This window comes from Python bivittatus, unplaced genomic scaffold (assembly GCF_059951505.1).
Source record: "Python bivittatus isolate LINGU-HERP-01145 unplaced genomic scaffold, Pbiv_v1 ctg000080_np1212, whole genome shotgun sequence".
NCBI classification, from domain to species: domain Eukaryota; kingdom Metazoa; phylum Chordata; class Lepidosauria; order Squamata; family Pythonidae; genus Python; species Python bivittatus.
Window position 1 is genome coordinate 6,096,701 of NW_028277035.1, and position 23,245 is coordinate 6,119,945.

Below are 23,245 nucleotides of genomic sequence, written 5' to 3' on the forward strand. Positions count from 1 at the left end.
GCTTCTTTTAAGGCGCCATCGCGCGAGCAGAAGATCGTTGCTCGCCTCGTGAAAATCCCTGTCCTGTGAAAATCAAGCAGCCAAGAAGTCCGGAGGAAATCAGGTTACCCTTCAGATTTTTGTCTGCCGAAAGCCAATCCTGAATCGATATCAGAGCAAATTTCCCCGCTGGATAGTTTTCATGAGACCCCGGCTGCGCGTAGTTTATACTTTTAGCACCCAGCAATGACATTGCCTTTAATTTAACAAGGGAAGCGGTGGCTAGCAGATAACCGAACCCTCTAAGATAGTACGTTTTTCGCAATGGTCTTTTAAAAGGCACATTTCCATATTCTCAAGTAATAACTGTCATCTAAAAAGAAAACCGCTTTTTTAAAACACCCCACTTTACGCTTAGGTTCTACCGAGATTTGAACTCGGATCGCTGGATTCAAAGTCCAGAGTGCTAACCATTACACCATAGAACCACGAGGTGAGCGGTGTTTTGGAAAAGTCCTCCATTAGCACGTCCTTCTCGTTCCCCTTGAAATCTGGGCTGCTTTCCGCTCTGTTGCATTTTGTACGAGAAAGCATTTTCACATTCATAAGCTTTCGATCGAGCAACAAAACTTTGAGATATTACATGGAAAAACCATTCCCTTTCTTCTAAAAAGCATAAATCAAAATCCCTTTAAACAAACGACGGGGATACACCATGTTTTTTCGAATATTTCCATTATGGAAAAGTCAAAATGAAGGCATATTGTCCTTTGTCCTGACATTCGATTTCAGATATATTTTTTCTTAATTCTTCCTTTTTTTCTTCCCTCCATAAAATAGAATCCAGAACTACTTCAAAAATATCCACCCGACAGGTTCCACCGAGATTTGAACTCGGATCGCTGGATTCAGAGTCCAGAGTGCTAACCATTACACCATGGAACCACGATGCAAAATTTTCCGATCGTCCATACTTATTCCGGTTGCAAATTACCCTGTAGCGTCCTTCTCCCGGCGGTTTTCAGATTAGGCTGATCTTATTTCAACTCAAAAAAATCGAATTTCTTACTTATACCAAACTTCTTCCATTCTAAAAACAGCCTCTCCAGTCCCTAGGGCAAAGCAGAAGACTGAATTTAATGAGAAGTGGCTAGAGGAATCTAATGCAATTCATAAATAACGCGGAAGACAGTTGCAAATGCAACCTAGGAGCAAATGACATTATTATGACTGGTCACACAGTCAGCCAGATGTTTAGACTGGATTTGGCATTTTTGTCCACCTATTGAGCCCTTCCCAAGGACCTGGGATAAAAATGGCAAATCCAGTCTAAACATCTGGCTGACTGTGCGATCAACCATTATCATAATCATCATCATCATTATCATCATCATCGTCACCATTTTTCATATAATTATATTAAAAGTTTTTTAAAAGAAGATACAAACTAATATAAGAAGAAAAGAAAGGGAAAAAAATCAGAAAGAAAGCTCAAAGTGGAAGAAAGGAAAAAAGAGGAAAAAAATAGAAAAGAAAGGAAAAGAAGTACAAATAAGTACAAAGTCACAACTTGGCCATCGGGCACCATTGGTCTGCCTCAATGGCAGGACCTCTCCCAATCTTTTCATGCCCTCTCCCAATTGCTTTCTACTTGCTTGTGGCTTCTCTGCACCTTGCTTCCCACACTCAGTGGAGAAGGACAGCCTGAGCTCTCTTTTGAAAACACGCTTGAAAAGCTTTTGGAGGAAACAAATTCTACAAACAATCTCTTACTCTTTCCCAGCAGGAAGAACCTAACGGAATCGATCGTCAGGTTGCTACCCCCACAGGACACTCACTTCTTAGACCCCCCCCCAACACAGAAGCTCTTTTACTTTCTCTTTCCCCTTAGGCCTTAGTCCTTCACCTAGTGGAAGGACTCAGCAATGCAGAAAGGTCACAGATTTGTGTATTGTCTAGACATGGGGGCAATACTTATCTTCTCTATATCCTTCCAATGTGACTATGTTTCTCACAGAAAACTGTGTAACCCCACGACCTGTGAGAAGGATTTATATAGTAGTTAATCAGTATGGGGTTCACATAACACAGTAAGCCAGCAACCAGAATTAAACTTGCCAAGTTTAATATGTCATGTGAATGGAGCTGCTGAGTTTGAAACTGACAAGGTTAGCATGTCGTGTGAATTCAGTTAGACATCTTCTGTTACAGTGAGGAAGAAAGGGGGCGGTGCCTGGGAAAGAGGCCTGCTTTTTGGCTTACCTCAGGCCTCTGCTTTCTCCCAGTCATCTTTTGCTCAATAGAGCACATGCTGGTAATTCTTTCTGTTAGCAGGGGAATAAAAAGCAAGGTTCAACAAAGACTGATGGGATAAACCTGTCTGACAGATGTAGACAATAGTTGCTGGGAGACAGCCTTGTAGAGACTTTCCCAGCCAAAGGCATCTGCAGGGCTAGAGGTTTTTGTCAAAATGACAATGCCATTGTCTTTTTGTATGTGTGACATCACAAAACAAGTGCAAAAGGGGCAGAGCTTACAGCAGTGGTTCTTAAACTGTTTGTCCCAATTACTCCTTTTCCCAGTCTCAAATAATATAATTACTCACACGAAAACACACACACACACAGACTCTGCTGTCTCAGCAGCTGCAGTCCCACACTGGATCCTCGACTCACAAGCAAGCAATTACAAATTGCTCCATTAACCCCAGAATATGCCCAAATCACCCCCTTTGAGGTAATTACCCCCAGTTTAAGAGCCACTGGCTTACAGCATGACACTGCTTTCAGTAAGGATTTGCCCACACAACAGTCTAGGGTATTGTTCATCCATTCAACTGTCTCTCGGAGATCCAGGGAAGGGCAATGTTCGGTTGGGAGCTACACCTTCTGAAGGATTATGGAAGCCCATTCAGTAATGCTGTAATACCACCATTTGGGGGATTGGTTTATGGCTCCTCAAGAGTTTTAAGAGGGGATGGGAGTGTTTGTCTTTCTGATCTTAAAACCATGCTGAAACTGGGTTGATATTCTGCCCTTTGGCCGCCACATTTGTGCAGGAATTTCACTAAATTTCAACAAAATCATCTGGATGAGCAGGACAGCAGATTGGAAATGAGTTGATTAAAAAGAGTTTGAAGGTTGCTGTTTGTGATAAAAACAGTACATTTTTAGATATATGGGAACTAGAAAGAGTAATAATATGATAATGTTCTCTTTTTTCCTTCTTTGAATTTCTTTTGGATTACTTTTTGGAAAGCAGCATTATATCAGTTTTATTCTATTCCCTTTTAAACATTCATCTTGTTTTTAGTGAAGATTTTTTAGAGCAGACGATGAGATACATAAACAAAATCAGTGAAATATGTATCCTTTTTTTTTCCATTTTCCTTTTTGTTTAAACACATACTCATTCTCTGTTTATTTGTTGCACTGTCTCTTAGGTTTCATAGCATTTGTATTCTTCACCAAGCACTGTGGCTAAAAGGCATTGGAAGTTTTGAGAACTTTATTACAAGTTTTTCAGATCTATGCCTGATATCCTCTTGTAGGGGTATATACAGAACACTAGATTTGATTTCTCTCTATGTTTAGTGATTCAGAAAATAACTCAGTTCATCATGGATTATTTGGAACTCTTCCCTTCTTCAACTTGGGATCCAAATTACAATCTAGGTTTAGATATTGTTCCAATTCAACAAAAAGAAGAACATTTATCCTGCTTGGCATAATTGGATGAAAGTGCAGATGACAAAACTCTAATGTTATGAGAGAAACAAAAATTATTTTTATCCACTGTCTCCATACTATACAACCTTAATCATGCCTTCTTTCAACATAATTCAGGCATTATTTCCTCAAATAATTAATTTCGGCTACTAACCATACACTGGAGACCTGCTTGTAGATAGGAAGTTGGAAAAATCTACTTAATTCTGCCCAGAATAGAGAGGGAAATTTTCTCATCTTGTGTCTATGCATGTTTCACCTAAACTAAAAGGCCCCCAGTGCATTTGTCTTTTGTCTTAGAAAATTTGTCTCTTCCTTTTTCTGATTTTCAGGTATTATGGTATAGTTTTTGAGATGGGATAGCTAGATCTTTGGACACTGTTGAATATAGCTACGCTGTATTGTGTGAATTGATGAATTAAGTGTAAGTCAGGCACTTATTCTGAACCTCAGGATCAGTTTATACATTGTTCTCTAGAATTATTTAGCAATTTTGTCAGATTTTAGAAGGTATTTAATAGCAGACACAAATCTTGATATTACCAGGATTATATGGTAGGAGAGGAGATGTTGGCTTGATGGCTGTTCCCTTGTGGGTGCTGCAGAGATTGGTCCTCTCCCCACTACTGTTTTAATATACTGGTGATACTCAGCTTTACATCTCTACTTCAGCCATACGGCTATACTGTTGAGTCTTGCCCTGGTGCCGAGAAGTTGTGAAGGTCTGGATGTGAGAATACAGTCTAAAATTAAGTCCTACTAAAATGGAGTTACAGTTTTTCCATCATGATTCTTGGGTAGCTCCAGTGGTGTCTCTAGATAACGTAGCACTACCCATGAAGGAGCAGTGACTTGGGGATCTATCTGAATTGTAGTTCTTGCTGAAACAACAGGTAGAAGCCATGGTTAAGGAGGACCTCACCCAGCTCCAGTTGAGATCCTAGGTACAGTGACCCATGCCTTCTTTACAACTCACTTAGACTGCTGCAATGCCCTCTACACGGGGCTGCCTTTAAAAATCACTTGGAAGCTTCAATTGGTTCAAAATGCAGCAGCCCATGTTGTGCTCACCAGTGGGAACATGTTACACCTACAAGCCCTGCACTGGCTTTCCTTAGGCTTCCAGGTACAATTTAAAATGCTTATGTTAATCTATAAAGCCCTTTATGGCTTGGCACCAAGTTACCTTCAGTACTATATTTGTCCACTAGAATTAGCCCAACCAATTTGATTTTGCAGCTGATGGTTCTCCATGCCTAGGAATTGTGGGGGGCTGAGTCTCAGAGGCACTGATTTTCTTTGGCAGTGCCAGCCTTCTGGAATGGCTGTCCTTTCGAGCTTAGGTTAGCTCCAACTTTAGCTGCTTTCTTTGCTATTTTGGGAACCACTCAGTTTAAAAGAGGAAGAGTAAATGAAAACACCCCTGAGACACTGTACTAGAAGTGGCCACATTTGCCTGACAATGGCAGAAATGCAACCTTTAGCAGAGGACAAGAAAATGAACTACTGGACATCGTTCAAACAGGAGCTTTATTTATGTCACCTCAAGGCAAGGTTGTTGGCCCTGACATCTGGAAGAAAAGGGATCACAACTTCTATCTTCTTGTCAAGTATGTTAATCCAATGTTTCCCTCATGGCTGTTTCTAAATCAGTGAATGTGTTCTCAGAAGTATAAATTGCTTTTATTGATGAGAATAACAAAATGTCAGGTGGTGATTGGGAGAGAAATAAAGAGACAGGCAGTGGAGTCCAGGAAGATTTTAGAGCTTGTTCCCCTCCCCTATACCTGGAACAAGAACACATCTCCCTAGTGCGCAATATTGGGGAACCAACGTTACAAAATGTTGCAACAAATAAAGACCTAACAGCAGCCATCTTTCAGTTCAGTCCCCACCTCCTCTCATAAGGCACATTAACAACACTTTCACAAAGAGTACACTCTCTCCTATTTACTTCACATTCTTTTTCACTAATAATGGACATCTCCACACTCATAGAGGTGTGCACAGTCTTTCTACAAACCATATTCATATAGTAAGAATATAAACACTCTTCCTTCTGTGATGGGCAGATCACCTTTCCCAACCTGGTGCCCTCCAGATGAACCTCCCATACAGTTGCTACATAAAACAGTTGAACCAAGCTAGTGCTAATTTTCTCCAGTTTAGTGCCAGAAAACGTAGCCTCTCTCTATAAAACTCTCAACTCCGCTTGTCTGCCTTCACTTCTCAGCCTCAGCCTTCTCCTAACTTTAGACCCTGCACGATCACACTTATCACTCCTGGCTAATACTATCACTTATCACACTGACTGGGAATGACAAGAGTTGTAGTTTGACCTGTGTGTATGTGTGTGGGGGGAGGGGAAACAGCAGACTGAGAAACACTTAGGTAGAGAAGAGCTGCTTTAAGGACAAATGCATGTTGAACGACCCCCAGAACACATTACACTGTACACTGCAGGAGTACCCTAGTTTGGGCTCCAAAAATTCAAATAACCACTAGATGGCAACAAAGACGTACAGCGAACACTAACACTTTGTGACTTTCTAGAGCTCATCTTGATTTTTTGCAGTCCAGATGTGGTGGCCTGACTGGAGGTGCATCACAACAAATATCGCTCTAGAATTTAAAGCCCAAGTAACTGTATAGCTTGACCATCTGATTGATAAAAGTTCGTATCACCTGGTAGCCATAACCAGGGAATATAGATAATGGAGGTTTAGCTAAGTACTGAATCCTACTATAGCTAGTCTTATCAGAGTAATCCACTCACAGTCTATTATGGTGGGAAAAGTTAGAGAACACTTAAAATTTGTGATCCCCGTCTCTAATTCCAAATTTAAGGTGGAGTACTTTCCTTCAGTAATTTGAGCCCTGCTGCCGCCTCTGTACTATCACTATAATGGCACAGCGAAGCTTAAAATGTTAAGGAAAACAATTACTTCTGTGTTTAGAGCTGTGATGTCCTTTAAATTCTGAGACTTCTGTGAAGCTGTAGCATTGCATGGGGAAAAGGAGGCAGTGTGAGAGGATCAGTGCCAATATTTATCAAAGGCATGCATCTGCCAGTGCTGGTCAGTTGTCAGCAGCAAGCCAGGGTTGTGTAAAAATGACAGCACACATGGTGACATTATGATATATACTTCATCCTTACATATTTGTGTCCTGATGTCTCACACTAGCAGGTAAGCCATGAGGATGTGCATCATAACATCATGATACACATTTCATCATATGCTCCCCACCACCATCTTGCAAACGTTTGTCTTTTAAAGGTTATTCAGTTGCCCAAAACTGGACATATGTACCAATGTGGAATGGAACCCTTGCAACATTTTGAAACATTGAATGTTTCATCTCCACCCTAGGCGTTTGCTTAATTCTTTGTAACTAAAAGCTATAAAAACCAAGCACTACTACAGATTTGAAAGGTTCACTTAATCACACAAAAAAGCAAAGGCTAGGAAACCTTCTTCTGTTTCCTTTGAGAACTTCCTATATGTCAAACCAATTTACCTTCTAAGATCCAAGCACTCTGGTATGAAACCAGAACCACACACTCTTCCTATACTCTCAATTTCTTTTCCATACATCCAGCACTCATATTCTCCCTGATTCCTGAGATTCCCCATTTTTTCAATATCAGTTTACAATTCTCTTGACCTCCACAGCTGCTCTGAGAACTTCACCCAACACCCAGACAACTCATACTTTCTATTAACTCTCTTGAAATGGCAGTTTCCAGGGAGTCCGTGGGCCCATTTCTGATGACTCACTTGGCACCCTGGAAAATGTCCTTTGATCTCTCCCATAGCCCACAGTGCAACTTTAATGATAGATGAAAAGACCGTACCCTATTCCACTGCCTCCAGATCCTCAAATACAACATATTTTTGTTTCACTTGGATTTGTACAATATTCTTCCATGGTGCCTATCTCTAGCTCTGCAAGAGAGAACTGGCACAACCCTTCTACCAAGGAAGATGAGCTTGATGCAATCAGTTTTCAAGTTTGATTTTCTGTTTTTCTTTCACTCCAGCAGCAACCACAGCAAAAAATAATTCTGGGAGGAAAGTGCGAGTATAGACGGCTGCCTTTGCAATGGGGTTCGCCATAAACACCTCCTGCTTCTTTCTGCTCACTGTCCGTAGAATTTCTTCTGCTACCTCCATTGGGCGGACACCATAAGCTGGCTTTCTGAAGAAGTCTGGGAATTGGGCAAACAGCAAAATGTTAAAAAAGGTACCTTGCTGCTGTGTCAAGGTCTTACCTCATTTCAAGACAACATGAAGCTCAATGGGTAGTTTAGTCCATTTACCTGGGACTGAGTTGTGGGGGGAGTAAAAAGAAAAAAACCATTTTGGAAGAGTGAAGGGGAGATGCTATCTCAAAGAAAAAAGATAAGGAATAATGCTGAAAGCAATCTTAAAATGATGAAATGTTGCTCTGGGGGAATAGTCAGCCAGGTTAATGTTTGTTGCTTTTAGCAGACTACATGATAAAAAGGAGACCCAAAACTTTTAAAAAAATGCTAAAAACTGCTCCAATATTGCAAAACAAGGGACATATTGTCCTTTACTTTTAACTCTACATTTTAAAGGCAGGATTTCATTTTTTCTTTAAAGGGCTAGTGGCCATGTTAGGAAGGGATCTGCATTATTTATCACAAGGATGTCAGAAACACTCACTTTTTGATAGTTATGATAGCTGTTTGTGGTCAATGTATTGTTCACTGGGCTAGGAGCAAGTAGTAATGCCTTTTCTAAGTACTTTATAACTGGTTTGCCCATATCCATTAATAGGACAGAAAAAATATGTATGAATGGTGATAGTTAACACTAACATTCCCTACTTTTGAAAAAAGAAAGTATATTTCTAGTAAAGGGATTTGAATGTGTTGTCTTACATTCCAATTACAAACCATCAGTCATGGTTCTGAAACATCTAAGCTTGATAATACTAGATTCTTTAGAGGAAATATATCCCAAGCCTTTGTCTCAAAAGACTGGGACTTTTGAATTTTGTCAACAAGTTATTTGTCTAAGTCATCTTTTTTTTCAGCCTTGGGCATTTTTATCTTTTAGTTCTGCTTGTGTTCTGTTGCTCATCCCAGTGTGAACAACTTACATTTCCATGTGGAGGCTTCCCAGTTCTTAGGCTGTAGTTGAATAGGATCAGAACGTATAAAACTTGGAGTCACAGTACTGACACAAACACCAAATTCCTGCAGTTCTGCCCTCAGGCAATCAAAGAAACCCAGAGCAGCATGCTTTGAAGCAGCATCTAGGTGCAAAACAGAGAGAGGGAGAGATTCAAGTAAGGAACATAATATGATATTATAATATATCCATCCTTCCATCCATCCATGTTAGCTCTTCTAATGGTCAGATTCAGTGTCACCTAGCCCTATACGAAGAAAAGAAATAAAATATAAGCCATTATTCTAGGTGTTTCCTCACTTTCCTCTAATATGCCATGAACATGCCTTGGAATTTTTTTTTTCCTGCCATATCTTCATCTCATCTCCAGCCCATATCTGAGGCAGCTTAATGTTGTCCTTTACTGTACTAGTTTCAAAGTAGTGTTTTCTCTTGTCTCCTGAAACAATTTTTGTCTTGGATACAATCTGGCACAGCTCACTGGTGATGAGGTTGCTGACACAGTAAGCAATTGGGATCTGCCTGGTTCTTACTGGATTCTTTAGGCTGCTTCAAGCAGGCTCCCCCTTCTCCAGTTGCTGGAAACTGCCCTCCAGGTCCATTTCGGCTTCTGCTGCAGAAGAGGCCAGATACTTGGCTTCCAGCAAAACATCTGCCTCCATAAGGCCTAACCAGTGCTTGCCTTAGCACTTGTCTTATGCTGGATCCTTAAAAACACAGGTTTAGCACTTTTCTGAAAGAATGCTCAACCTGTGTTTTAAAATACAGAAATCGTGCTCTCTAAAAAAGTCCTAGCCCTCTGCCACATAGAAGGTCAGTGTAAAGCAGGAAAGAGAACAGGCTTCTGCCAGTTGGGTATCACTAGTTCATGTAGTCATTCTTTTCCTAAATTTACTACTTTTACTTTTGAGGACCTCCACACAAGTGCTACAACTATCATCTGACCATTCAGTGTCTTCAGAACTGCAGCAGCAATTCCAGTGGTTGTGCAGTTCACTACTGTTATTTATAATACTTGAGGGGAGTATGATGGCGTTTTGCCTGCTCCATTCCATTTGGGCAATACTAGATGTCATAGTAATGTCTGTTGTTATACACAGGCCAATCACAATATCCCATTGGCTGCTTCTGTGGGGCTGCTGGCCACAAACTCAATACTGGTCTTCTTGGTCACTTGTCAAGAGTAGTGACATTCCCTCGCAGCACTATAATGATACAGCATGCTCATCACCAATTATTCCCTCCTGCACCCCACTCTCCTCTACTCCTGTGACCTGTCAGCTAGGCAATTTTTGAAAATGAGTTTAGAGGAATGTTAGACGCATGTTCAGAAATAGCCCAACTGATGGTCCAGAGGTTTGGAGGAGGTGCTGCACTTAGCAGGAGCTTCATGAAAGCTTTCTCCTTCTTCACCTGGTGCCCTTCCCAGTGTCATCAGATGTCAGCTGGATAGTCTGACAGATGGCTAAACCTCCTGTTCCAAGCATCTGCTTACAATAATTAAACTCTGCCCCATCCCACATTAAGAAGAATGATTCTTTTTCCCATCAATGGGTAACATTGGATGGGAGGGAAAATGAAGCCAGGGGAATCTACCAATCTCTTTTCTTATTTTAACTTACATTAAGTAAGAACAATACATTTGCCAGTCTGTGGCAGAATTGGATTCATTAGTGGGAGAAGCACAATTTAAGCCGATATATTTTACTGCTGGGCTTGCAGACAGCACCTTAATTAGGCTGTCCACAAGCCCTTTATTGATTCTTTAATCCATCCATCCAAGTCATTTCAGCAAAAAAACAAAATGATCTGATAACCTACACAATCAAAAGTATCAGCAGATACCAGTTTATTATGAACTTCTTAAAAGATGAAGTCGCAATTCGGACAGAAAGTAATAGAAGGTAATGACAAGGTTCACACATCATGCCGCACTATGATGTGTATAATCAGGGTTCATTGAATAAGCCATAATTGACTGAGTTTGCACCATACCCTAAATTATAGCTTATAGCTATACTTAATCAAAATCAGGCAAATTGCATGTTGCCTTCATCCAAAGTGGGCACACAGATGACTGAAATGACTGTTCAATGGCATTTTGTCTGTAATACATGGAGGAATACATGGATTCAGTGATCAGGTCCATCTACTGTATATCTTCTGATAAATATGGAAGAACTCTGAGGATAGCATGTGGCAGAACTGAGGGCTGCTCTTACGTGGTGAAATTAAAGCTTTTGCCTTTCTCTGAATAACAGCTGGAGCCAGGGAAGCTCAAATGTATTCAGGGTTCTCCAAGTGTTTTGGGCTCTAATACTGCAGTTCCTTGCCATTTGCTATACTAGCCCAATTAATAAGTTCAGAACATTTGGAGGGCCCCAAGTTTCATATTCTTCTAATTGCCCAGAAATAAAAAAGTTAGATTCATAAACTTACAGGCTGCACGAAAGGGAACACCCAATTTTCCCTGGATATTACTGACTAGCACAATTTGACCAGTTCTCCTGGAGATCATGTTGGGAAGAAAAGCTGGAGAGCAAAATGTGAGAGAAAATAAGTTTTGATTAACAGCAACAAAAATACAAATCCCTGATCCACTAAACCAATAACAAATGAAAGGATCACAGTAAAATATCAGTTTATAGAATACTATGTACAATTATGAAACGGTAAGCATTAGTGCAATACACAATTATACAAAGAAGTGAAAGTTGAGGGGGTGGTTACCGTTGCCTGGGCTTAGGAAAAGACATGTTTGGGTTAAGGAGGCATTGAGGAGCCAGTGATAGGATATGATCACGTGTTGTCTCCTGTTACTGCCTTAAGGCTTTCTTAAGTGAAACATGTTTTCCTGAATGTGGGGAACTTCTGTGCATCCCGAGGGAAAAACCCACCTACTTTAAGGAACAGCTGACAAGTAGAAGCAAGGATGCTCATGCCAGTTCTGAAGCACCCTTGTTCACTTCGTATCCTAATATTGTACTTCTCTACTTGTGAGAATCTTTAGGCAACCATTAGAGTAATTCCATTACTATGGAGGGGTCTCTTATTTAAATCTCCATCTTTTTTTCTCTATTGCCTTTATGTTATCTATGTTTTATGGACCATCAAGAATCAGAACCACATAACCAGTTTCATAGGGTGTCTAGAACAGTATTTCTGGGTAAAGGAACAAAGCTGCAACATAGGATAATACTGTAATTGATGTGTGTAGCATGAGTCACCACCACACAGCTGCTCAATGTTACTTCTGTTATTTGTTGTGTGTTTGTGTGCTGTTGGATTTTTTTTTTTACCAATAGGAAGTTACTACATTACCTCAAATCAGATACCTACAACTAGCTTAATATGGCTTACCACAGTATTTCTTAAATTTTTCAAGGTCAAAGAACATATCAGCATCCATCTTTTTAACAAGGGATAAAGCTCATGTTCTCTGTGAATTTTCATCCAAAAGACTGCTAGTATCTTGCTGAAGATTTTTAAGTTGTTTGGGGAATGCTGGTTAGAGATACCAGGTGACCACTAGATGGCAGCAAAGAGATGCCAAACAGTCTAGTTCTTTGTTGCCATCTAGTGGCTGTCTGCATTTTCACAGCCCATACATGGTACCCCTAACCCTAGTCTTCTACAGTACATAATTAAGGGAAGACTGGTTTACACTGACTGGCAGCAGGGCTGAGACTGGAGTCTTTTGCAGGGATTAAAACTGGAACTTGCTGTGTGCAAAGCAAAGGTTCTATGCAGCTCATCTTGGAAAAACTAGCAAACATTCTCCATGTAGCACAAATGCTGTTTTGCAAAAGGGGTGAGGAGAAATGGATCTTTGGGTACTGTCTGGCACTCACTTCGTTGATCAGTCACTTCTTTTTTAAGCAAACCTAATATAACTTCTGCATCACATACCTTTTATATTACACTAATGATGTTTACACTGGAATTGCATGCTTGTTTCTGAAACTGCAGGTATTTGTGTCTGTGTGTGTGTGGTTGCCCATTTAATAATAATTCTAAAAACCTAATCAGTTTCAAAAAACTGCTTTGCAATATCTAGTATTACTAGCAATTAGCAGCTTGGCCAGCAAGTCTACAAAATAGGTAGAGGTGACCTTGAGAAATTAGTGTACTGTACTATATAATTGGGGGATCCTCAGTAGTATGGTAAAAAAAAAAAAAAGTCAAGATGTGGGTACAATGCTGTAATTGTTTTTATATACATTACATGTAAAAAACAGGTGGAGCTTTGATCACACCGTTGCGGCCACCAACTTAACTTTTTTTTTACTATACCTCGTGGATACGCCTGCTAGGTGTACTTTTTCAGTGGGTAAACACAGGATCCAGACAATATTTTTTTCTACCTGTAGCTAAAATCCTCAGGAACTGAAAGCCAAAAAAACCTGTCCAAATCCTAAAATAGCAATTGATAATTGTGCCTGAGATGAAGAAAAAGGCATCGGTGATCAATACAGATTAGGCAGAGATGTTTCTGATCAGTTAAAAGGCAGTTAAGTAATTGCTAATTACCTTGAACATTGTTTGGGGAGGAAAGGAAGAGCATAAATCTGATAAAGAAATAAATAACTTCCTTGGTTTCCTTTATCAACGCAATGTCAATTCACCTAATTTCTTCTAGGTGACCCACAAGAGATTTGTGGATAGAGTTCTTTACCACATGAGACAAGATACTAACTTCTAAGCAGCCACACACCAAATTTCTTCAACACCCAGATTTTCTCAAAGGGAGAAGAGGCCCCATCCAGGAGGTAAGAGAAGAAAATTTGCTGCCTTGTTAAACACTGCCACTATTTACCCTAGCAACTTCTCTAATCCTCAGTAAAATACTCTGCTGCAGCTTAGTATATCAGCTGTCAGAGACCTAAATAGGCTTGGACTATACTACGATGGGAAGCTACCAGGAAATTCCATGGCCATAGGCTAGATTAGGAAATAGATAATAGAAACAGAACAAGGCAGTGGCAAATTATTTCCGTATCCATGCTTTGAAAACTACATGGATACTGTATGTCCGTGTAGTTACCAGAGCTCAACTCGAGGGAGTCTTTGCTTTGTACTACAGTTCATTTCAGCTATCCCACTGCATTTCCCTTAAAAAGAAAAGCACACCAGACACCTGAATAACAGTCCTGGATAACTCTGCAGGAAACTGTACACCACTTCTCCCTGCCTGCAAGATGGGCATAATAATACTAGGTTATCTGGCAGGGCTGACATACCTCACACTCACTCAGCCATTCGCCATCCAGATAACAATGATAGAATTCATCTGTATGCATTTTTAATACCTTAGCAATTAAACAACAAACTTTTTTTTAAATGACAGTTCTTGTTTTCGTTTCAGTCTTTTTTTTTTTTGGATTAAGATTAGCGTCTTAATCACAGCCACATCAAAAGTCTGCATTTCTGAATTAGTTTTTTTTTTTTAGGTAGCAGCAATTGCTTCCCACTCAGAAAGATTTTTTTTTCTATTGCTGAAAATGCTTTCAGCATACTACTGTACATGCTGCCTGCAGATAAGCTACCTACAGTTTTTTTCTCCCCGTATTTTCTTTCACATAGAGCAAATAGTTATGCAATCAACCATATATGCACCCCTCAGTTTGGCCATGCCCATCGAAATTGCAAGCGATTCCCACTACATGCTACATCCAGTCCACTTCTCCTTTGCATTCTTCTTGCCAGCTGCAAATCACAGACCCTTTCAGCCAATTATTGGTGAATGGCAAGGTACATGATGGGCATATTCTACCCAATGCATAAGTACAGGAAGGAGGAAATGACTGTCTTTCCAAGATTGCAAACCTGGTGGAACTTTTTCTTCCTATCTGTGCATCAGCAGTGGTTGGCAACTGGCACCATGCAGCTGTTAAGGTTATGTCCTGTAGCAGACAAAAGGTATAACCTTTGCATGGAAACTCCATATCATTTCTCATGTTAGAAACTCATCGCTGAGCACTATAATTGTTCCAGGTAGAGGATTCCTATCACTAGTAGTTAAAAAATGGTGTACTCATCTTGTGTTTACCTTTTTAATAGATTTTCTACAGTGGGAAGAAAGATGAAGATGCAGTAGAGAAAACACAGGAGGATTGCAAACGGAAGACTGGATACTCAATACAATTTTGTGAATATATTATGAAATGAACAATAAACCCATTTTGAAATAAACCATGGGAATGTGCTATGATCTCAATTTGAGTCAGATCCATATGATCTGGAAGCACATTTTTAATCTGGCAGGACATGCATACATGATATAATCTGAAACTGGCAGGATGTAATCCAAGAACAAACAGAATTCAAAAGGAGAGTACTACCGTATGATTTCCAACAGCTATGAATGAGTTTATGTATTCACCATATTCATCAGTGTATAACATGCACTTTTTTCCTAAAATTTGGGGCTGAAATCCTAGCTGTGTGTTATACGCTGATATGCCCTGCGGCTTCTCACCTCAAGTGGCAGGGCTGGGAGAGCAAAGCGCCGGGTGGCCGGGAGAGCATTTCTTTTTTGGCAGCTGCCGCAACCCAGCGCTACCGCTCCAGATGGCCGCAGAGGGAGGCGCAGAGCCCGGCCGCCCCAGGAGGGAATTGGCACTCCTTCGAAGGCTGCACCATGCCGTTGGGAGACAGGAGTTCTCCAGCACTCAGTGTCAGAGCAAAGCGCAAAGAGCAGATCTGCAGCAGCTCCTCAGTTTGCTAAACTGGCGGGGGAGGCAGGGAGCCGCACGCCACCCATTCCCCGGGCCTCCAACTTTGCAAACCAACCGCTGTCTTGGGACCTGGGGTTTCAGTCTGGGAAGATTGATGTCAGCCCTAGCCCAAGGAACTCCAAAAGACAATGCAAAATCAGTTCAGCTATGTTTATTAGCTACAACCTCTAGCAAGAATCTTCCCAGACTGAAACCCCAGGTCCCAAGTCAGCCAGCCACAACAATGTAAATTCCTCAGGGAGGTGTCAGTCTCATCCTCTTGTAGTTCCCACACTCCTGCGGCGAGCTAAGAAAATGCTTATCTCCCTGAGCCTGGCCTTCATAATCCCATTCCATCATAGTACCAGACTGCACGGGTGATGTCACTAAAGACTGCAAACAGAGGAGGCATACCCTAATAATAAATGACTGTACCTCCCAATTCACTCGGACCACCAGGGATTTTTAGCCCCTACTGATCCACCAGAGATCTTGCCTGCCTGCCTGCTGCAGACGGGTAAGCAGGAAGGGAGGGAATAAGTACCAGTATGGTAATAAACAGATTACCATTACCACACAATACACACAGCTAACAAACACTAATGGTACATACACACTACACACAGCCAGCCTACAACATACAAAAGAGGTGCTTTTTCTTTCATATTACGTATTTACTTTATAAGTGGTATAAATATTAATAAACAAAAAGTTCAGAGCTCCCTTTATTTTGCTTCCAAGTCATTTATTTTAAATTTAAGTTTTTTTACCCAAACTTCCTTCTTAAAGTTAAGGTGCATGTTATATGCCTGTGCATGTTATACGCCAATAAATACGGTACTCATTCTTTTATTTTTCCATGATAAACCAAATCTTCATATTCTTGATTGTACCACACATCTGAGATATTGTTTCCAAAACCACGATGAGTAGTAATTATTTCTGGTGTCTATATTTAGTATTCCCTTCAAACTTTTTTGAGGACCTCAGAAGCAGGACGTAAAGCAATAATGAAATCATCCATAGAGAGTTGTTTGTAAAAAATTAATAAGCAAACACAGTAGATGGGATTAACCTCCTCCTGGACTCTAAATAAGTTCCCAAGAGTCAGACTCTTGCTGCAGAGATTAGTTCATAGCAATAAATATTTGAGGCATATGGCAAATGGAGTAGTATTGGGGAAGGTATAATGTGCTAAAAGTAGTTACGGGGATGAGGAATTACAACAAAGAGTACATAGAATCAATCCTAGCTTTAGAACTGGCATATTCAGACATTCTTCTTATACTTCACAAAAGTCTATAAACTAGAGCCTATGGAAATCTGCCCCCAGTGTCCCACAAATGATGCAGCCTGTTCTGTAGGTGATCATGTGTACAATAGGGACTTTTTGAGAGAAGGGAAGCTTCACTTCTATAGCTGGGTGCAGGTACCTCCAATGTGTCCAGTACCATGTGCTATTTGGCTTCTGGAACACATGGGAGTCTCAGAAAGTAGACATGGGATGACTTCCTTGCAAAACTCTGTGGATGCCTAGGGCAGGGGCAATGTTGCCTACATAATGATAATGATTGTATTTTTAGTGCACATAAATCCCTTTGCATGTTCTTTTTTATAGTAACTAATACATCCCCAGAAACAGCTAATATTAGAGTTGGAGGGTCTGTCAAAGAGCTGTGGATTATCAATCAATCAACAATTGAATCAGTTGTTGAGTGGCTTGGATTGATTTTATGGTCAAAGACCAAAGCAGCTGCAGCTATCACCAGAGAAAGGATAAGATGGCAGACATTCTTCCATACAGTCCACAGGAGTCAGGGCTGACTCAGTGGCATCTAACCAACAACAGTAAACACCTTGATTAAGGCTGAGCGCAACAAGTGAGTCGTTACATAAATATACTATTAGAGGAAAATGCTATATAAGCAAGCAATATTCTGCCAAAGCCCCTTCATTAATAAACCTCTCCTCAAACTCAGCAAGTCCTTGGAATAATTCCACAATGCACCTAAGTCTGCAATCAAGGCAGATGTAAGCAGAAGTTACTAAAATCACTGCATCATTTTTTCTTTATTTAACCCACCTCCATTTCTTTCTCCTTCCTCCTCTTTTCTATGTGAGTAAGTAGGGGTGTTCAAAGTACTTACACACCACTGAGTCAAATCTAGTAAGAGCTGAAAGAGCTATTAGAAATTAAAGCGTATTGTCCTACAGGTACAGGTTTTATTCTCTCCAGGGAGCCTTAGGCAATTGGATTTGCATGCAGCCCTCCATCTTGTAGGATTATCTGGGGAAAGCCATGACAGTTAAACTGGCATAAAATTGAGATAGGTATGCATAAAATGTACTAATGATTCTTCCCTTTCAAGGGCAAAAATATAGCCTTCCTGAAAGAGAAATAACAAGATAACAGAGGCAGTCTTCCATATACCTTTGGTGAGTGTTATAGGTCCAAAGTAGTTGGCATCCATGATCTTTTTGTCAAGTTCCAGTGACATGTTCTGAACTGTCCCCTTGGCTGTTGTGCTAGCAGTGTGAATGAGTACATCAACGCATCCGTAACAATCCAGGATTTCTTTAGCTACATCTTGGATACAGTTTACATCAGCAAGATCTAAAAGGATAAGCTTCGGTGTAAATGTCTACAAAAGAAGCAGGGTTTTTTTGTTACCGCACTATGTCGCTTGTAATACAGAGATATCTTAGTAGTTTTTGAAGTACAATACTTAACAAAAAAAGAGCTAATTCCCGTATGAGACAATAAAGCACCTTCCCCAATTTGCATACTTTTGGATGTAGTGCTCCCAGAATTCCCAGTCAGCCTAGCTGACGGTAGAAGAAATGGGGTTTATCAGATGAGCACAACCATGTAGAAGGAAATCAGATCCAAAGATCAACATAAAGTAGAATCAGTACATTAAAGGTATAATTAGTAGCAGTTCCTTTGATAGAAGTGTCACTTTAGAAGATTTGGTAGTCCTCCTGCTGATTAAATCCAGGATCACCTATGTGTCTCTTTATATAATTTTCTGACCTCATATTTGGAAATAACTGGTTGTGATTATATGGGGAAAAAAATGTGTATCATGTACACTACCTCTTTACTATAAAGCAGCATCATTCATTCATCAATTAAAAACAACCAAACTAGACTGGTCTTAATTTTGATATTTTCCAGTAATGCATAATAATATAAATTAAACAGTGTTATCATTCATCCTATAAGATAATACTGAGAGACAACAAAATCATAAAATTGCAAAGAGAGGCAATAAAACTAATTTTAAAATGTCTTGGGAAATAAGTTTGTCTTGATCGAATGCTAAAAATATTGCAGGGTTTATACTGTATGCACTGCATACTGTTTGAAATGTTGAGTGATCATCTATATTTTTCTGAAACTACATCTTACAGCCTGTGGTCTATTGCCATCTTTTATCAAACTAATTATCCACAGGTTCAGAATGAATAATTAACCTGTAGATAATTAGTTTGTTGGCAAGCAATTTTTAATTCAGACATACTAAAAAAAACACAAAACCCTGGCCATTCTATATCAAGTGTCTCTTTTGTTGCCTTTATATAGTTCTTTAAAGATATGCAATACAAGGGACTTACTGCAGTAGGATCAGCCACACTGTTTAAAGCATCATAGAGAGCTTCTAATTTGTCCAGGTGTTTCCCACACAAAATCAGCCTTGCTCCTCCTGTATGAAATACTCGTGAACATTCTGGAAGATAAACCAAGGGATAATTCAAGTTAATTGGAATAGTAATACTGTATCTCTGTTCTTGCTCATTCAACCCTAACAACAGAAAAAATATTCTTCTCACCTCAGCGTTACCACACAGATGGACCCCCCCCCACACACACACTCAACTGTTTATGCTTCAAATACAGATCTTATGGATGGTTAAACAAATGCGCTGTACCCTCAAGCTATAATCCGTACATTTCCAAACAAACATATTTGTACCTCCGTTTGCTTACAAATGGATTCTATGAAGTCTTGTGCAAAGCATTGGGTGCAACAAGTAGAACCCAGGACCACTGCAGTTGGGCTACAGTACTGAAAACGCAAAGACGTCATGATGTTTCCAGTGAGCAGATCCTCTGCAGTGAGAGGCGTATGCAAAGAAGTTAAGTGAAATCATCAGAAATCATCAACCAAGAAATACCGTTCATGTAGGGGGCCTGTGGACATAGGAGCTCAGGGTCCATTTCTCTCAGATCACCATAAATGCATCCATGTTGCTAGAGCAAGGTCAGGAGCCTGCTGCATGTCTATGCTGAGTGAGGTAAAAAGCAGCTTATTTAATACTCCTCATTCAATGTAGAAATGTAGAGGGATACCAGAGCAGGATTTTTGCTTTGTCTCTGATTCTTGGCGTCATCCACACAGGATGTGGTGGAAGAGATGTATCTTCCTCTGTTACCAGCTTGGAAATGAATTGCTGGAAATATCTTCCATAGAAAGTCACCACTGGGGCAGTTGTAGTGTGCAGTGGTGATGATGCCTTCCAAAGGTCTCCCCTCCCCATCCTGGAAAGGTAAGCCTGGGAACTCTGGGCAGCCAACACTTCATGAGCTTCAACAACGTACAGTATGTCAGTGGCAAGAGTGCCCAAGAGAGAATTGGCTGCTGATAGTCACTGTGGCTGTCACCTTGTGATAGAAAAAAGAAAGAATTCTACCCCTGGACATCCTCACAAGAAATAGCCTAGGATACACAGAGCATGCTCAGTAGCTGCAGCATGGAATGCCAGATGGAAGAGAAAACCAGAAAATACAGTGTTAGCAGGGAAAGAGACAAAATGGCAGCTTGGAAGGAGCAAATGGTTTTTTGGCCAAAACCCAGAGTAAAATCATTAACTGAATCAAACTTTATTGAATTAACTTGATTTCTTGGGTTTATACAACACAGAGTTAAAAATTAAGCCACCACATTTTAGATTAGTGAGATGCATGAACTCAACCACAGTATGCATCTCTCTCTATGTGAAAATAAGGACAAAATATTTAAAATAGGTGAACAGCATTCTCCTTTTCATAAAAACATACCACAATCTTCTTGTAGGATACCCTATATAAGAGAAATCTGGCAATATGATTAAGCAACGTTATAGAACAGAAGAACACAGCTATCTACAATTTGGAATAATCTCTACCTATTTAACAAGAGATTTCTTACATCTTCCACACTCTGTTCTGGTCCAGCTCCAGTAAACACAAGAGTTCTGCAAAATTCACTACTTGGGGATGAAATGTATATCTGTATAATGTTGTCTTGTTCTGTCACTTGATGCATTTTTCCTAGTATGTTTGCCAATGGTGCACATGACCCCAATGATTTCTCAGTTGATGTCTCCTGTTTCCTCCCTCCTGACTGGCAGCAGAGCAGCAAGCTTCCTGCATACTTCTGAAAGGGATCATTTTCTATTCCCCTGACATTTCTGTAGCTATGAGCTTCATTCATTCACCAAACCATGGCTGCAGGTTCAAGGTCTTTGCTCCAAGGTCTGCAAATAATTTTGCTTCAAGATAACCCTTTGTATCTCAACTGCTTGATCCTGGACCTTAAAACTCACCACTGGTGCATAATTTAGGGATTACAGAAATAAGCTATTTATATCACACTGCTGCCACTTCATACGTCCTGTATGCGCAAATGGTTCTCACCACTACAGTGCAGCCAGCCAACTATAAATAGATTTTTTTTTCTCCTAAGGCATACAGTTTGTAGAGGCAGTTTTTCCAACTAATTGTGGATCTAAGTGCTGTTCTTCCTAACCCACATTTCAGTAGTTGCATTGTAAGAGATATTGGTGGATGCAAATCTCTAAATAAATACAATTAAGTTTTTATTGCTGCTTACAGTTTGTGCAAAATATTATTATTTTTAACCACATTGAATTCTGAAAGTTGGCGCCAAACAAAACAACAAAGCAATGCATGATCAGATTTCTTGCAAAATCATACTACCTGTAGATCTATTGTTATACATTTATACTGTCAATGCAGAGTTCAGTCCCTTTTTTACCCCCCTTCCCCCGTCTTCATACCCCATGGATTATGTTTAGCTTCTCTGATTTATGTAAGCTGCAATATTTGGAATTCGGGATTCTGCAGACAATGTAATTTGTTCCAAGGTGTTATAATAGGTACAGAATGCATATGGACCATTAGAAGGCAATATTTCAGATTGGGCACAGAACATAGATTATATTCTGTAGGAAGAAATGTATAGGTGAATAGGAATAAACAGAGTAATTTGGAGAAACTCCTCTGCGAATGTGCTCACTTGAAAAGGCCCACTCTGCTCCAATACACTATTTGCATGGCTTCCCTATTGATTTACGGGGCTGAAGCCTCGATCGCTGGTCCAGTTTCTAGTTTTTGAGTATTTAATGCTTCTTGTATTTCTAGGTTTTCCTTTATAATCACAAGGCTTACATTTCCCTATTTCAGTGTTTCTCAATCTTAGCAACTTTAAGATGGCTGGAGTCCAGCTCCCAGAATTCCCTAGCCAACACTGAAGTCCAGATTTCTTAAAGTTGTTAAGGTTGAGAAACAGGGCACTATTTCTTTTAAATGAATGCTGAAGGTCTTAGAATCCTGGATGTGTCACGCATCAAATAGCTAGATTCCAGGAGGCAAACTGCAGTCATAGAAATGTTTACTTTTGCAACCTGTGTACGTTTGTGTGGTTACACTATAGAATATAAGTCACTTGCTGCGCTGCTTACCCTTGCCCAAGCCAGAGAGAGCATCACTGATTATTACAACTTTGCTCCGCATAGCAGACTTCGACATCAGCTGAGTAACCATCCGATAAATGTATACAATCCCACTGATTCCAACCACAAGCAGTGGGAGGATTAGTATCGCCAAAATACCCATCGTCACCTAGCGAAAAAGGTAAATTGAAGTCACAGAGAAGATCCATCAAAATTGCCACAAAGATTCATTTTTCTTTTGAAAATATACTTAAGCAAAGATCAGTGAGCAGGAGAACAGGTAATCTATTGCATATCCTGACCCAACCCCATAATTAAGATAGAACATTATTTATTCAGCATCTCTCAGTACATATGGAGATTTTCAAAAGTGCACAAAGCCTATTGTTTTGTTTTTGCTTTGGAAATGCAGAGCATTTTTTTTCTTCTTCAAATGAACCCATGCTATATATTTTTATCTTGTAAAATCAAGACTGTGACACAAATCCATTTAAATCCATTTCCTTATTGCCTACTATATATTATAAACAGCTGTGTGCAGCAATCCATTTATTTATTGCAGTGCAAAAAAAAAAAAAAAGGAAAGGAGTAGAGGAAAAAAAAAACTTAAGTATTTCCTCTTAAAATTATAAAGACCAAACAGCAAATTACGTCAGACATTAATCCCATGTGACATCCAACTACAGTTCTGCAATAAAGCTAATAACTTACTTGGAAGGCAAGCGGTCAGTCTGCTGATAAGGTGATGTCTCTTGCCAACAGGTTTATTCCAGAAGTTTAATTAAACTCGCAGACATTTTTGGAAAGGGAAAGCAGTCCACCAGCTGTAGACTTGTCCTTGGAGCAAAAGCAGCTATGTTTAGTGCCCAGCTGCATCCCAGACTTTAAAAAAGTAAATATAGTATCTGTGGTCTCAGCCACA

At 40.0% G+C, this 23,245-nt stretch overlaps 1 protein-coding gene, 2 long non-coding RNA genes and 2 other non-coding genes across 5 annotated transcripts; 1 reads left to right on the forward strand and 4 right to left on the reverse strand.

The window, feature by feature from the left end:
* Positions 1-309: 309 nt before the first annotated feature.
* Positions 310-1,822, reverse strand: LOC148216607 (uncharacterized). Its single transcript, XR_015794685.1, has 2 exons — positions 1,753-1,822; positions 310-1,091 (listed from the first exon to the last, which is right to left on the reverse strand). It is a non-coding gene; the product is annotated as an uncharacterized LOC148216607 (long non-coding RNA).
* TRNAQ-UUG (transfer RNA glutamine (anticodon UUG)) lies at positions 396-467 on the reverse strand. Its single transcript has one exon. It is a non-coding gene; the product is annotated as a tRNA-Gln (tRNA).
* On the reverse strand, positions 853-924 carry TRNAQ-CUG (transfer RNA glutamine (anticodon CUG)). The gene has a single exon. It is a non-coding gene; the product is annotated as a tRNA-Gln (tRNA).
* A 3,397-nt stretch (positions 1,823-5,219) lies between the features above and the next one.
* DHRS7C (dehydrogenase/reductase 7C) lies at positions 5,220-23,245 on the reverse strand. The gene is made up of 7 exons (XM_088133435.1): positions 23,035-23,245; positions 22,333-22,492; positions 19,204-19,316; positions 18,017-18,227; positions 11,309-11,401; positions 8,838-8,993; positions 5,220-7,917 (listed from the first exon to the last, which is right to left on the reverse strand). The coding sequence occupies exons 2-7, from the start codon at positions 22,484-22,486 to the stop codon at positions 7,709-7,711; spliced, it is 936 nt and encodes a 311-aa protein (XP_087989561.1). The 5' UTR covers positions 22,487-22,492; positions 23,035-23,245; the 3' UTR covers positions 5,220-7,708.
* On the forward strand, positions 7,821-18,001 carry LOC148216608 (uncharacterized). The gene is made up of 3 exons (XR_015794686.1): positions 7,821-7,952; positions 13,509-13,638; positions 14,930-18,001. It is a non-coding gene; the product is annotated as an uncharacterized LOC148216608 (long non-coding RNA).

What these genes read in the sequence shown, in the direction of transcription:
- DHRS7C (XM_088133435.1), bottom strand. Translation starts at nt 22,486, where the DNA reads ATGGGTATTTTGGCGATACTAATCCTCCCACTGCTTGTGGTTGGAATC. An exon ending in ACCTATAACACTCACCAAAG is followed by an intron (nt 11,402 to 18,016) that starts GTATATGGAAGA and finishes TTTGCTCTCCAG; the next exon opens with CTTTTCTTCCCAACATGATC. An exon ending in GGAAGCCTCCACATGGAAAT is followed by an intron (nt 7,918 to 8,837) that starts GTAAGTTGTTCA and finishes CCCAATTCCCAG; the next exon opens with ACTTCTTCAGAAAGCCAGCT.